The sequence below is a fragment of the Fundulus heteroclitus genome, unplaced genomic scaffold (genome assembly GCF_011125445.2).
Source record: "Fundulus heteroclitus isolate FHET01 unplaced genomic scaffold, MU-UCD_Fhet_4.1 scaffold_611, whole genome shotgun sequence".
Lineage (NCBI taxonomy): Eukaryota > Metazoa > Chordata > Actinopteri > Cyprinodontiformes > Fundulidae > Fundulus > Fundulus heteroclitus.
The window spans coordinates 53,729-69,679 of NW_023397046.1; the positions used below are offsets into that span (position 1 = coordinate 53,729).

The window sequence follows — 15,951 nt, forward strand, 5'->3', positions numbered from 1 at the left end:
CAGTATGATGCTACACGTACCATCTTTCTTTGGGGAGGCAGTGTTCAGGAACCTGTTAGATGTAGACCACAATGGTAAACTATGTAAATAAACAATTTAGTCTTTCTGATCACCAGGTAACCTGATGATTCTTGAGATTTGCTATAACTCTGAAAAAAAATATTATTGCTGACAGGACAGGAAGAATATTCATCTTAATTCAAGAGAATGCCAAACATGACAATAAAATATGAAGGGAAAATCAATCAAATATAAACAAAAACTTTATTTCTTTTAGAAAACAAGACCAGAGCAGTGGCCGACATGTCATAATTTACGATATCTGTACAGTTAACAAACAGAGAAAACATCTGCCAGGTCCCATTTCCTCCTCAGTGAACACGACTGGTGTCTGATCCACTTTTGGAGGTGTTCTTCAGCCTGATGCTCCCTGTCACATGAGCAATGAAGCATCTCAGTAGATGGATACCCCAATAATGAACAGAGCTGTGGATGAAAGGAAGGAAAGAAAGAAAGGAAGGAAAGAGGATGGGAAGAAAGAAAGAAAGAAAGAAAGAGATAAAGGAAGGGAGGGAGGAAGGAAGGAAGGGAGGGAAGGGGGAAGAGAGGGGAAAGGACAGAAAGCAAGGGAGGGGAACGAAGGAAGGAAATTAATGAAGGAAGGAAGGGAAAGAAAGGAAAGGAAGGAACAAAGGAAGGAAGAAGGGGAGGGAGAGAGGGAAAGTAAGGAACATTATGGTGTTAAATGTGTCAGTTTTTTTTAAAGATGTCAGGAAATACAAACACTTTTCCCTGCTCCATAATTTTTCCCCATAAAAACTTGAAAAACATGTAAAAGTAATAATTCATACTTTCATACAAATGTCTCCAAGGGCTGTTAATTCATATCACAAAGCACAATTTATGGCTAATGGTACAAACATCACATTCTGGACAGCTCTACCTGCTTCATTTAAATAGGCAATCTGACCCCAACAAACTCTCTCTAGTGCTGACTAGGGTTCTCTAAATAATTTATATCTCAATATAATCAATACTTAAAAAAACCCCAAAGAAACTCACAGTTACGCATTTGCATTGAAATCGACATAAGCTGACCCGTTCACATTTGCCCAAATGTTTAAATTCTTCCTACCGCAGCGCTGCAACAACAGAGCCGCTAATCTCTACAATGGTCTGCAGTCAGAAGTTCAAACTTTGCTAACATGTCGAGTTCAGCCAGAAAGAAAGATGCAACCCTCTTTATCGACAAGACAAACACAAACGCGTTGTTCAGAAAAACTTTCCCTGAAGGCAGGTGGATGAGAGAAATCTAAATGCAGAATGATGTCACATGCTAAGCTAACGCTACAACACTGATGTTTGAGAGCAACAAAAAGGTCAGTAAAGCTCCTGTACCTGCAACAGTGAAGTAGTAAACCTCTTGGACGTAATTTAATATCGATATCGAGTTTGAAGTTTTAGTATCGTAACAAAACTTGACTGACTGCAAGACGCTTCAGTAACTTCCTGATGACAACGCTTATTCTGTCTGGTGGACATTCAAGACCCGTTTCCCCATCGCCGGTCTGCGCACGCAGCAGATTACATTCAAAATGTGTTCAGAGGGAGCTTTATTAAGCTAAACATGACTCTAAATTCAAAGTTCGCAGAAACAATGTGCATCACTTGTGGTTTTATTCTATCCAAAGCTGAACAGTGAGAGACAGAGAAGAGTGAAAGCAAAGTCACCTGATCAGAAAGGGCTGGGGGAAGCAGCTTGTGGTCTGATGTTTAACCACATCCTGAAGACTCAGCAGGTTCGTCAACAGAGCTCCCTGTCCACACTTATCGATCTTCGTCACCACCATCTGAACCACAAAATGTTTGCCGCTTTAGAGCTTTACGAGCATGTACAAACCTTCTAAAATAAACTGCGGCAGCTAAATTCACCCTCTGAGATTTAGGAGTTTTACTCCTCATTATCAGATTCATGCTTCATTTTCTATCCAGTAATAACAGCTTTACATCTTAACTAGTCCCAAGGTGCATGTGGGTTTAAAACAAACAAAAATTTTTTTTAGTTTTCAGCTGGTTCTGTACAGCAGATGTTTCTGCATGTAGACTTCATTACCGTTAAGGTACTGAGCAATCTGTCATGGCCTCTTGTAAAATACCGACATTAAACCTTAGAAATAAAACAACTTTAACCTTTTCTTGCTTGAACTGTTTAAATTATTCAGGCAGGATTTTTCTCCTGAGCAGGATATTCAGTAAAAACTATAAAAACAGTGAAGTATCACATATTTTACAGTAAATTAATGAATATAATTTCAACCTTTTCTCTTTACCTTCTCTTGTTGAACCGTATCCATCCATCCATCCGTATTGAACCGTATTATAAGCAGCAATATTTCCATAAAACCTAAGCAAATGTTGATGGTACTAAACCAAGAGGAGACAGGTCATCAATTAACTTGACGATATGTAAAATCTGTGGGTGGAAACAACACGTGAGCATCTCTCCCACACTGAAGCGGCTTCTTTCTGGGTTTTTAGATAACTGATCGTTTTCTTTCGTTTATCCTTGAACTCTTTCAGGTGACAACATTTGACTCGGGTTTTACTTTGGATAATCGTGTCAAGTCTCTGGGTCGGGAGTTGGGAGAGTTGTTCGTCCGTCCGTCCGTCCGTCCGTCCGTTGTCTTCCGCTTATCCGGGGTCGGGTCACGGGGGTAGCAGCTTCAGTAGGGAGGCCCAGACGTCCCTCTCCCCAGCCACTTGGGCCAGCTCCTCAGGAGGAATCCCAAGGCGTTCCCAGGCCAGCCGGGAGACATAGTCTCTCCAGCGTGTCCTGGGTCTTCCCCTGGGTCTCCTCCCGGTGGGACGTGCCCGGAACACCTCTCCAGGGAGGCGTCCAGGAGGCATCCTGACCAGATGCCCGAGCCACCTCAACTGACTCCTCTCGATGTGGAGGAGCAGCGGCTCTACTCTGAGTCCTCCCCGGATGACTGAGCTCCTCACCCTATCTCTAAGGGAGAGCCCAGACACACTACGGAGAAAACTCATTTCAGCCGCTTGTATCCGGGATCTCGTTCTTTCGGTCACGACCCAAAGCTCGTGACCATAGATGAGGGTAGGAACGTAGATCGACCGGTAAATCGAGAGCTTCGCCTTTTGGCTCAGCTCTCTCTTCACCACAACGGATCGGTACAGCGCCCGCTTCACAGCAGACGCTGCACCAATCCGCCTGTCGATCTCCCGCTCCATCTTCCCCTCATTCGTGAACAAGACCCCAAGATACTTGAACTCCTCCACTAGGGGCAGGACATCCTCCCCAACCCGGAGAAGGCACTCTACCCTTTTCCGGTTCAAGACCATGGTCTCGGATTTGGAGGCACTGATTTTCATCCCGGCCGCTTCGCACTCGGCTGCGAACCGCTCCAGTGAGAGCTGTAGATCACGCCCTGATGAAGCCAATAGGACCACGTCATCCGCGAATAGCAGAGACGCAATCCTAAGGCCACCAAAGCGGATCCCCTCAACACCTTGGCTGCGCCTAGAAATTCTGTCCATAAAAGTTATGAACAGAATCGGTGACAAAGGGCAGCCTTGGCGGAGTCCAACTCTCACCGGAAACGAGTCCGACTTACTGCCGGCAATGCGGACCAGACTCTGACACCGGTCGTACAGAGACCTGACAGCCCTTATTAAAGGGTCCGGTACTCCATACTCCCGGAGTACCCCCCACAGGATCCCCCGGGGGACACGGTCGAATGCCTTCTCCAGATCCACAAAGCACATGTAGACTGGTTGGGCAAACTCCCATGCCCCCTCAAGAATCCTGCTGAGGGTATAGAGCTGGTCCAGTGTTCCACGGCCAGGACCAAAACCACACTGCTCTTCCTGAATCCGAGATTCGACTATCCGACGGACCCTCCTTTCCAGAACCCCTGAATAGACCTTACCAGGGAGGCTTAAGAGTGTGATTCCTCTGTAGTTGGAACACACCCTCCGGTCCCCCTTTTTAAATAGGGGGACCACCACCCCAGTCTGCCAATCCAGGGGAACTGCCCCCGATGTCCACGCAATGTTGCAGAGCCGCGTTAACCAACACAGCCCCACAACATCCAGAGCCTTAAGGTACTCAGGAGAGAGTTGTTCATGGGGATTAATGTTGATTATGAAGCCCTCTGGGGTTGTTTTATATTTGAAAGTTGCTATACGAATACTTGCTTACAAATCCTCAGCTTGAGCAGCAGCGTCAGCTCTAACATCCCTACATCTAATACATCATGCATCTTCCTGTTCTGAGAGGCACCCATGAGCGGCGCGACAAGCATCGGCCTGATTGGGATTAAATATTAGCTTCCCAGCCCTACCTGCAGGTCTTTGGGTCATGTACTGGACCTCAACTCAGTGTTTGCCAGAACATTTCACCACAGTAACGGTCAGAGGCTCAAATAAAGCACCGCCACTGATTCACGATTTCCTTTCAACATAAAACAAAACCAGCTTTTTTAGAAATTCTCTAAGTTCCTACATGTCTATTGATGTTAACAATTAGTTTTACCTGCAACAGTGTTATACTATAGAAGAGGCAAGATGTTCTTAAGGGGATAAATCCCAGAAATGTCTTTGAGCACTTGCACTGGCTCCCCACTAGGAAGCAGTGTAGGCAGTAACAGATTCCAATGAAGTGGCTCATAAGTGTCTCATCACAACCCAGACTACGACATCAGGGAATGATTTAATCATTAACGGGTATAATTAATCCACATTTTATCATTGCATATCGTCTCCACCACTCTGTGAATTACAGCTCAGCCACTAAAGACGTTCATCAGGTTTGTGCTTTGAGGGCAGTTGGAGTCCATCTAACTCACCAGATACACGGCATAATTTTCATCTTTGTCACTGCAAAATAATATATTATCAATATGCAGAGCTTGACTGAAGTATATTATCTGACTAAATATAGCATCCAAGCAGTCACTAGTGGTTCTGACACTGACAGCTGTAGTTCAGTAGATTCTGTCACCCAGACGTATGTAAGAAAGCGAAGGAGTAAATCTGCAGGAATGATGTTAAAACTTGTTGGAGTCCAGATTCTCCGTCCTCGCTTCCTCTAACTGCTCTCTCCCTTTAGCTCCGCTGATCTCTCACAGAGTTTAATAACCCGAAAGGATGAATAATTGAACGGCGAGTCCCTTCAGAGTGCCGGTGCTTCGTTATTCTGTCGCAGTGGGGCAGTTCTGGATGTTTTTAAATAGCTGAGTGGGAACGTTCAGCATTAATTCACTGTGGACACGTTGAGCATCTGGAAGAAGGATGAGTCGAAGCTAAAAAGGAGGGAGTAATGGGTTTAGGCCCACGGTTTCCATCATGCACTGGAAACACCGAACACTTTGGGCCCTGACGTTTTCAGAGCAGCTTTATGGATTTCTAAGTTGAATTTTATAAGACTTTAGACTCTAAACCTTGGTAAGTTAAAAACAACGCGCATCAGTTCTCTTACAGTAGGTCAGAAAAGGATTTCAGTCTCATTATGACGTCTGTGTCAGAGTAAACTGCAGCTATTTTGAAGCTAATTTCAATTCATTTTACTTCAAAAGAGGAAAAGAGGTGAGATTTGTACCACATATGGAGATCTGGTCTCCTCACACATCTCCAGGGCGATCAGGTCAGCCTTCTGGAGACCAACGCTGCCATCCACCAACAGGAAGGTCCTCACCAGACTGGAAGAAACAAGACATCATTAGATCAGTCGCAGGAAGTAAAATAACAGCAAAACTCTTCACTGATTACGGTTTACAGCACCTCCTTCAAAGCAAAGACAAATAATTATCTCAGGCGCAGCAGCAACGACCTGCAACAAAACATGAGGCTCCATGGCGCCTCCTGGTGGATAAAGCCACAAAGATCCAGGACGTAATCTGAGTTCCCAACGTGTCGCTTCCACTGAGCTATATAATACACTGGAGTGCTGATTTTGCCGAAAAACTGAAGTCACTGGCCGCCATCTTGCTCCTCCCTACTCTCACAGAATCCAATAGGATTTGCTTGCAACAACAAGCAGTTTTCTGGCTGTGTGAAAACGTTTCATAGGTAATTCTACAGTCAGTGGATGTACTAACACTATCAACTACTAGGAAATTAGGTGCTGAAATATTTTACATGTTATTCATATTAAATATATATATATGTATATATAAGTATGTGTATATGTATATATGTATACACATATGTAAATATATTTTTGTATATTGTTATTTATATATTTATAAATGTTAAATATATATATTTAAATGAATAAAATGCAAAATATTTTAGCACATGACTTTCTCAGTACTTGATAACATAACATAAAACTATATGGCATTTGACATTTTAAAAGTCTTAAGCCCCCCCCCTGAACATGAGAAAATCCTCGTTATCCATGTTTTCCCTGCCATTCACTATATGCACGCGCGAAAGCAGCAACAAAAAAAACGCGTGTTAACTTCAAATAAACATGCAAGCATATCGAGTTTTTTATTTTTTTATTTTTTTGGGGTTTTTTTTTTTTTTTTATTTTTTGGAACGTTAGCGAGGCGGTAGCGTGAGTTTGGCGAGGCGGCCTCCTCGCCAAGATAGCGCGAAACCCTGCAGGTGGTCATGGGACCTGGAAACGAGGCTGGTATGAGCTTCCTCTGCAGGACCAACCCTGGAGATACAGGGAGGAGCTCAGAGTAAAGTTATTGCTCTTCTGCATCAAAAGGAGTCGGCTGGGGAGGTTCATCTGATCCGGAGGCCTCTGTAGCTCCTGGAGGCCCTCAGAGGACGGGGCAAAGACCCCGGAGCAGAACCAGAACTCGTTGGAGGGACAAATATTTCCCATCTGGCCTGGAAACACCAGAATGGAGGGGCTGGACTTGGATGTCACAGAGGGCAATCCGTGGATTCTATTATCTTTTCCAGTTTGTTGCTTAATTTCATATTTTTGTGATAGTCAGATTTGGCATCACACATTAAAAGATAATATAATAAAGGCAGCTTTAAGATCTGTTTTGATGCATTTAATCTGCAGATCTTCAGTTTGTCTAACCTGCAGTCAGTTTTGAGTTAATCACCAAAATTCCACATTAGTGTCTTTCTTTCCTAACGGCCCAGAATCTAAGAGGTTTTAAGACTTTCAGAAACGTTAGACAGCCGTAAAACACGCCTCCTTCTCCTCCTGCTGTCTGTGAGAAGAAGCAGAAAGCTGCCACTTACTTTTTCCTGGTGTAAAGATACGGCTCCACCATGTCGACGAAGTCTCCGGGCGCTTTGTGACCGTAACCCGGCATGTCCACCAGGGTGAAAGCTTTTCCCACTCTGAAGAAGTTCATCTTCTTGGTGTGGCCCTGAGGGCGAGAGAACAGAATCCTTGAAGGATCTGAAGGGAGAACAAGACTGATGAGCAGCGATCTGCATCCAGCCTGTATTTGCTGATTTGTTCTTATCGTCCTCTTCGCTCAGCATCACGTTCTTAAAGTTTCAGACAACAGCCATCAGATGGAGACCAGGGGGAAAAAAGCATTCACTGACTGTTTGAATTCCTCTGTTGTTTCTAATAATAAACCTTATTAGAGGATAAATGTGAGCTGAACCCTCAGCTAAAACTTAACAAGGCTGCATTCATCATGCACCGATCAGCTGATTCTGATTTCTATTAACACAGTTTAACACCAACAAGAGACAAAAATGTGCTACATCTCCGTTGAAGAGGGAAGAAAATTTGAATCCAAAAGCAAATGAAGAAATGATAAAACTATTTCCATTTATGCATGGAAACATGAATCTCTAACCTATTTGTTTGTTTTAATTAAACAAAGAAAGTGGTCTCAACCACAGGCTCTTGGTCGATGTGTTTAAAGAACGGAAATAGTGGGATTCTTACTTTTGATTCCCTTAATATTTAGGGAATATATTTAAATTTTTTTCAGGAAAGTAAATAAAAATCAGCCAATCAGTCTCTGGAATCAGTTCAGCTCCAGTTTTTCTGACTGATCTTTACCGTCAGTTCTACACAAGTTCAGCTTTGACTTCTCCAAATAAAGATCACTCTAAGCTGAGATTTCTCTATGTTACATTTACTTGAGTAACTTTTTGAGTACAATTTACTGCACTGTATTTTTTACTTTTAGTTGAGTAAAAGTTCTGGCTACTCTACCGACTGCGAGTAACTTCACGAATAAAAAACAAACTTGTTTTAACCAAAAATGCACCAGAGAGACTAAAACCTGGAGTTTATGGTAAAGTGAGACTTTTGATTTGTAACCAAGCTTTGGTATTTTAAAGTTATTTTCTATCTGCTGAGTTTATTGAGCCATTTGGAGGTCATTGAAAGTACTTTTCACTGTTCTAATATACTGTAAATACATTAACTACTGTAAGTATTGTAATTCAAGTTCAACTTAAAGATTTTGATGTTTTGTAATTATGTTATTCTTTGTATATTTTTTCTTTTCTTATATTTTTTCGCATTGTACCACATAAAATCGGTCAGTAAGCACAACGGTAATCAGACATAATACGCACTATCGATTTCTGAGAAGATTTCAGGATTTTAAGTGCGCCTTATAGTCCAAGAAATACAGTACTTGAGTGGCCTTCTTACTGAATACTTTTTTTTTTACTCTTACTTGAGTACAGTTTTTGGCTACTCTACCCACCTCTGCTTCAGAATAAATAAAAATATAGAAAGGGAGCTGCCAACATCAAAAATAAACTTGTGTAGCGGGTCCGATCTGAGCGCAACACGTCTGACAGAACATGAACAGATGACCCGCCTTTAAGCTCAGAGAGCAGTGGAACTAAGAACCTGACAGGAAGTAGGAATCAACCTGTCTGTGCAGGAAGGAGGAGAAGCTGAAGGTGTCGCGGTGAAGTCCGGCTGACATTAAGTCGTGTTCAAGTACTCACTGGAGTTTTGGAGACCCGGACTTCTACCTCCGGAGCGAGGGAAAACAGAGCTTTGATGAGAGACGACTTCCCCACGTTGCTCCTGCCGATGAAACACACCTGGGAAGACAAACGCAGGTAAATCTCTGTCAGTGGGTTTCTACAGTTCCAACATGTGACCAGAGCCCTGAGCTGCAGTCGGCTGATGGATCTTCTACTGCAACGCCTTCATTAGAGCGCCGGCTCTGAGAGCAAGCGGCCAGCCTCGTCCCGCGGGACACGGCTGGTTCCCATCCGTCTCCGTGACAGCACACAGACGGATGGAGGCCGGCGATGGCAGCCATCTGTGGGCACATCTTCCTCCAAGAGAGGCAGGGTGGGAACGAAGCCGGAGAGAGCCCGCTGTCCCGTCTGACCGGCGGTAAATCTGCACATTCATCATCAGCCGCCTGCTCCTGCTCACTAATGCATGAGGCTGCAGGGGAGGAAAGACGTATTATGGCAGATTTTCTGCAGGCCGGGTCGATATTTCAGGAGTACTGGAGAGCGTTTAGACACCAGGTCCCTCGCTCTCAGTGTTTTTCCATAGGGATTTACTTCCTGTTTTTTTTTTCTTCCGAAAACTCTGCTGTTTCATTATTTCTATACAAAATATAGACTCCAGAGTCCCTCATAGGCAGGGCTGAGTAAGAAGAAAAATACTCCTAATACTTCTTCATGTTAACCTAAGTTATAGGAAGGAATGAAAGTCAGTCATTTCTATACGCTGGACACGATGCATTGATTATACATAGCAACAGAGCGGCACCCTGATTAAAGGCAAACCGCTGCTCCTGGGGAGGGAAGACTGTGCAGAGAGTTAGACGGCTGTGAGCTGTCAGTCAGCTGTGTATGATGCCTGGACTAGTTCTTAAAATCAATGTATTTGTCCATGATTTGAGCAGGTACATAAGATGATCTGCCAACGGAATAAGATTTTTGTACTTAAAATAGGAACAACTGATCTCCATCATCTTATTTCAGTTGCAGGATGTCTAATTATCTTATTTAAGGGGTAAAAATACTTATTCCATTGGCAGATAATCTTATTTACCTGCTCAAATCAAGGACAAATACACCAACTTTAAGAAAATTTTACTTATTTTTAGATCCGTTTTTGCAGTGTGCAGCCTTGCTGAATCAGGCGAGCAGCTCACTAACAGAGCTCTGCAGAAACTCAGGACACCGGGAGTTAATTCCCCAGGCTGGTTTACGCCTGCCGGATCAGGACGCCACCCGGAAAGATGGGACTTTGACTTCCCTCCCTTAATGTTGGTCCCTCTTTAAAAGAAGACAGAGCCGTCTGTGGGGATGATTATTTCTGGCTGAGAAAACCAGAAACATGGCTTCCCTAAAACACTAGTTACTGCTGCTCTAAAAATAAAATAAAATAAAACTGTTTGTGTTTGTCTAAAAAGCTTAATAGACCAGCTAAGGTTAGCTCATAGGCCTCCTGATGTTACTTCCTAAAGAGCAAAGCGACACATTTTACTAAATGTCACTGATGGCTCTGTTGTTTCAGAATGGGTTTAACCAAAGTCATCTAGATATGAATATAGTTTAAACGATACTCAAATTAGGGCCGGACGATAATTCAATAACAATATATATCGATTAAAAGACAAAAAATAAAAAGTTCAATAGAATAACAGTTTTCCTTCATTTTGCAGTCTAGCCATGTAGGTTAATATTACAGTCATTTCATCCTTCCAACCAATAAAAACTCAGACCCAGGAACCAAGCTCCGCCCCCTTCAGAGAGTTCAGGGAGCACACGTTCTTTTTTCGTTTTTAAAAACTTGCAGTTTTGGTAAAAAGTTGGTTGAATAGAGGGTTGATTTGGAATTCAGTGTTTGTGTCTGTATCTAAAAATAAGTCGGTAACCAACAGCATAAAATGTCCAGGGCTGCACTTACAATAAATGTTTTGCATTTGTTAATAATTATCGATATAAATCAATATGATTTCTATTTTCTCTGTATGCTTTTTGTCTATATCGTCCAGCTCTAACTCAAACGGATCAAAACCGAAAGAAAACCAAACTGTTCATCTTCCTAAGGTGACGAACCACTTTGGAGCAGCGCTGCAGACACAGAGTTCCTCCTCTGCCTGGCAGCGCAAGGCACAAGACTCTGGGAACCCAGCAGGGCCGACACATCCCTGGGAGCCATAGGCCACCTGATGGGACCCCAGCACTCAGACGTGGTTTGGACACTTAGATAAACCAAAGGTTTTTTGGTCTGGGAGTGATTTGGGTGCCTCTAGCAGCCCAAATCCCCCTCAACACCAAGCAACCATCACAGGCGATGTGGCAGGAGCTGTAAGCAGGGTGGAGCTTACAGCATCCATCGTCCCAAACATCAAGACTCTACTGATGTGTTGGTGCATAGAGAAGGTGATGGTGGCCAAGGGACCCGCACCGCCTGGGGGAGGATTAGACATTATAGCTGTGAACATGTCGGTGCTAAAGGTGGCTTAGACTCTTTGTTCATGAGCTGTTTGTGGCTCTGAGGGCAGAAATTCCAGGAATCATTAAAGGTTCATGCAGAAGCGTAAAAAACATTGAGCGGCCTTTCTGTCCGTGTGCTGACCTCTGGCTGCGTCAGAGCAGGAGCGTGGTCCAACCTCACCGCAGAGATGTGGTAATCTATCTTATGAGACGGTGAAGAACAGTAGAGCTTCTCTGCCTCCATCATGTCCTCCACAGAGGGGTGAAAGAGCTGAAACTGCATCCTGTCCACCGACCTGAAAAGTGACCGCAGCCCATTAAAAACCCTCCAGCTGAGAGCTTGGGCTGAACGCCACATTGACAGAGGCACAGCTCAGCACCTGTCCAGGTGTACCTCCAGGCCGCTGAAGGGGTACAGCAAGCTCTGCATCTTTCTGGGAGGCAGCGACGTTGCTTTCTGAAGCGAGGCCAGTTTGTGGATCTGACGGCAGACGAGGGGAGCTGGAGCTCCAGACTGGAGGAGCTGGAGGAGCTGGAGACGAAACATCATCCTTAGCTGTCCTCAGATCTGCCTGCAAGCTGACGGAAACACACAGATCAGTGTTTAAGAGCCTGTTCTCATCAAAGTCAGGCCTGCTTTTTATTTTAACTTCCATTATTCGATGCTCTAAATACATTTTTAGGCTAAACAAACAACTTTCCTCTGGAACTGGTCAGCAACAACGGCTGGAAAGATATATTAAAAAAATCTGATTGTTTAATTTCTATAAGTGACAGAACCGGGCAACAATGTCCCTTTCGGTTCATAAAAAAAAAACATGTGTGGTGTAAGTGAAGGCGAGGAGTTTATTTAAGTCTACCATATAGAAGTCTGTTAGTTCATGCTTTTAATAATAAAACACAAATTATCTGATAAAACATAAAAAACATAACATTTTTCTTAATTTCCGAATTTAACTGTAAAAGGTAAAGTCTTCTCCCATCAGCTTCTCTTCCTTCGCCTGGATTCTCCTTATAAACGCCGTGGCCTTTAACTCATTAAAATCAACATTACAACAGCGGGAATGTCTGATTTTAGGCCTTTTGTTGAGCAAATCTGCCCAAACACCACGAGGTAACCAGACCCACCATAGTCTGTTTAAGCTGCAAAGACGGGCGGTGAATAAAGAAATGCGACTGGTTTGGTGGAAAAGTACAAACTATGTGTACTGCTCTTTAAAAAAAGTTCTTTATTTTGATTTTAATTTTACAAGCTATAATATAACATTTACTTTGCAAAATAATACAAATAGGATCCCTTTTTTTAATAGCATAATGTTCTGTTTTTAATGATCATTCATTAAAAGAAAATGTCAAACCAGTCAACTCAATTAACAGATATTTCCTGTCACCGCTGAGGCAGAACATCCACTAAAGAATATGACCTCCAGGACTAAACACCCCCTCATTTCCTGCTACACCTGTGTCTGTTGAACACACACAATTTTTTTTAATCCAAAACTGTTTTAATGAATACATTAAGTTCAAGCTTTACCATGAATGACACAATTTCTTAAACTTTCTGAATTTTGTGTTATCTGAGCCTTGAAATGCCAGAAAGTGGCAGCGACAGTCATGCTTTTGGACTGTGGGATGGAGCTGGAGAACCCAGAGAGAAGCCCGTGATGCAGGAGGAGAACAGGCAAAAACACTGCAGGCCGGGAATTGAACCCAGGACCTTCTTACTGCAAGTCAACAATGCCACCAAAACAAACCAAGCCACTGCTTAGGGGCCCCCAAACCATCAGGGGCCAACTATAAATGCTTTAATTTTTCCACAGATCATCTAAAATTTTCAGTTTTTTGAAAATATTTTACCAAGAGCTTAATGAATGAATTATCATTGGTTGGTGTGTTACCATATTTACAATATGATGAAACTATAAGTTTAATCTTCTTTGCGTTTGAGCTCAGTTTGTTCACAAATATATCTCAGCAATTAATAACCAATTATCTGGGATTACTTTAAGCTCAGCCAGCTAAACTTGGCCCCTTTTCACTGATTCCACCAAGAGGAAACGCCCCCTAGTGGTGGAGATGGGCTTAACAGGCAGAGGGGACCCAAATCTAATCTAACTTTAGGCGATATGACCTAAGAATAGTAATTTAAAAAGACTTTTTGAAATATTACTGTAAAATGGTAAACTGAATATATAACGGGGCGTCTCTTTTTTGTGCTTTTTTTTTAACTGAAAAGCGTCCATAAATGTGAATAATTTGGATATTTCGACTACACATGTTTGAACTACAGCATCGCTGCATGTTTAAAAGCGTCTTCTTCTCTTAGAGCTGTTTGCTTCTTCGGTTTAGTATTTTTTTCTTCACAGTTTAGTAAAAACTGTAGCCCTGTCCTGCACTTCGAAATTACACTAAACACTAAATTCTGCCACGAAACGCTGCAGTCAACCCCTATTATTGGTAGAAAGACATCGGCAATAAATGCAAAACACAATAAATCTTAATGTTCCTGAAAACATCAAACTCACGTATCGAGATTCTCCCTCTTTAGGTCATAATTCAACATAAAACGGGAAAGATATGTTGAAGCATGTCGTTTCCTCTCCTGTCTTCACTGCTCCATGTTTACACCTGGCTCTTCTTCTCTGACGCTCATTGGCCGGCAGCGCCTTACCGCCACCTACCGGCCAAAGACCGAAGATGACAGAAGTACAAATAAAAACAGAAATTGACAAATGTCTGCTTTTATTTTTAGATTCAAAATACCCAATTTATTTGCTTTAGACAAGGTTTTATAATTTAGTTGGCATTCCAATTTTTACTCCATTTATTTACTCCTTTCATATAGTTTTACTTTAATTCATTTTGTTCTTTTACTTATGGATGTACTTGCCTTATTTATTTTGCCCTTGAACTTTCTTACCTTATTTTTTTTTCGGCACATTTCCATCTATTGTGGTTCTGGATCCATGTGCAGATCAATTGGATAAGTGACCGTGGACAGAATTATTTTGAACCAGTTGCTGTTTTGTAATATCCGACCTCTAATGGCCCACCACCACCCGTATCACCATCTGCTACTGGTGGGCTGCATGTCCTCCAGCAACCTGAACCTATAGCAACAGAACTACAGAGATAGCTCTGAATAACTTAAGACAGTCGAACCATGACCTTCACAAAAGGAATGTTTAAAGCCTAGTTTTAAAAGCAGACAGGGCGTCTCTGGCACAGACTAAAACTGAAAGACCTGCCTCCCATTTTAGATTAGTTAGTAAGAACTTTGGATCAACACATGTTTTTTTTTTTTTTTTGACAAGGAGGGGGTCCTGATATCAGTGGATTACAGCGGTCCAGCCTTTAAGCAACAATTGCAGACTTATGCAGTCAGTAAATCTATATAAACTTAAGAATGGTTGTGCTGAGAGTTTAAATTAAGGGAGAGTTCTGATAAACACTGGCAACATCATTTCACCCTAAGAAATAAACGTAATTTTCTGACTCTAGTGAAACAAAGCAGTAAATTCTACGGGCCATTGTGAGGTACAGAAATAAGATTGTTTTTTTTAAACAAATCCAACAAAAAATAAATGTATGAGCATTGATGAGTCATGTACTGTTACTGTCCTGTCGATGAAATTTAATGAGGTGAAAAAAAATGTATTTTTCTATTTTCCTTTACTCATAAATGGGGAATGGAAAGAAAAGGTTAAACGTTTTTTTTTTCCCATCCGTCTTTCATGCATTTTGTACTAAAGACCCTCAGACTGATACCAAGTGATGAAATCTTTGTTCTACTCTGATATCATGCAGGTCTTTAAAACCTAATTTACGACGTGAATCCTCTTTTAGATCCAGCTCCATCCTTCAAGTTGATGCATGGCTGCAGGAACGTGCAGAAACATTCCAGCCGTCCCGTTTTCTGGAACATGGAGCCTCTCCCAGGGAAAGGTACCGCTCCTCCCTGTCCCAGACGTCCTCCATCACCCGCTCCGTGGGGATTATCGAGGATTATAACACTGACGTGGAGGAGGAGCACGCCAAAGAAACGTCTCCATAAATTTGGCTGTAGGAGGTGGCAGAGATAAGAGCAGCTCCTGACCCCCTTCATCCCCTGCATTCCTTCACTCTGACTCGACCAGAAAAAAAACATCGATTTTATCGACTTTCTCTTCTTCCTTTTCATCTTTTCTCAAACACCTTTATTATTTTCTGTGGTATTTAGCACCTCACATGTTTTATTAGTGGTTGATGAAGAATTTGCAGATTTTAAAGATCATTTATGTAATCTGAGCAGACCTCCACATGGTGGCACTGCAGACCACTGAAAGCTTCGCCGATCAGTTAAATATCTGCCTTCACCACCTTGTGCCAGTTCTCCTGCTGCTCCATCTGGCTTTTATGACCTGATGTGATTCATAGTATGTTCACTGAACAAATTAATTCACAGATAAGCTGTTACAGCTCTCATATTCCCCTCATCCATTCAGGGAGGTTTGTGTGCTCATTCAGGCGTCTTTTCATATACACCCTGTTTCAAACGATATCCAGATTTTAAACTATCCA

At 42.5% G+C, this 15,951-nt stretch overlaps 1 protein-coding gene across 2 annotated transcripts; it reads right to left on the minus strand.

The window, feature by feature from the left end:
- Window positions 1–243: 243 nt before the first annotated feature.
- gtpbp8 (GTP binding protein 8 (putative)) lies at window positions 244–14,055 on the minus strand. 2 transcript variants are annotated; one of them, XM_012878330.3, is made up of 8 exons: window positions 13,917–14,055; window positions 11,772–11,970; window positions 11,534–11,687; window positions 8,926–9,024; window positions 7,234–7,364; window positions 5,618–5,717; window positions 1,732–1,850; window positions 244–486 (listed from the first exon to the last, which is right to left on the minus strand). In XM_012878330.3, exons 2-8 carry the CDS (start codon window positions 11,939–11,941, stop codon window positions 372–374), a joined length of 888 nt encoding a protein of 295 aa, XP_012733784.2. In that variant the 5' UTR covers window positions 11,942–11,970; window positions 13,917–14,055; the 3' UTR covers window positions 244–371. The 2 variants fall into 2 exon arrangements, with proteins under 2 accessions (XP_012733784.2, XP_012733794.2); XM_012878340.3 differs by having other exon boundaries at window positions 11,772–11,963; window positions 13,917–14,049.
- Window positions 14,056–15,951: the final 1,896 nt, after the last annotated feature.

Bases quoted from the DNA above. Each gene is read 5' to 3' on its own strand.
- gtpbp8 (XM_012878330.3), bottom strand. From the start codon at position 11,941: ATGATGTTTCGTCTCCAGCTCCTCCAGCTCCTCCAGTCTGGAGCTCCA. The intron at 9,025-11,533 runs GTCAGCACACGG...TTGTCTTCCCAG, and splicing joins CTGCTCTGACGCAGCCAGAG to GTGTGTTTCATCGGCAGGAG. The intron at 5,718-7,233 runs GTAAGTGGCAGC...TGTTTCTTCCAG, and splicing joins TATCTTTACACCAGGAAAAA to TCTGGTGAGGACCTTCCTGT.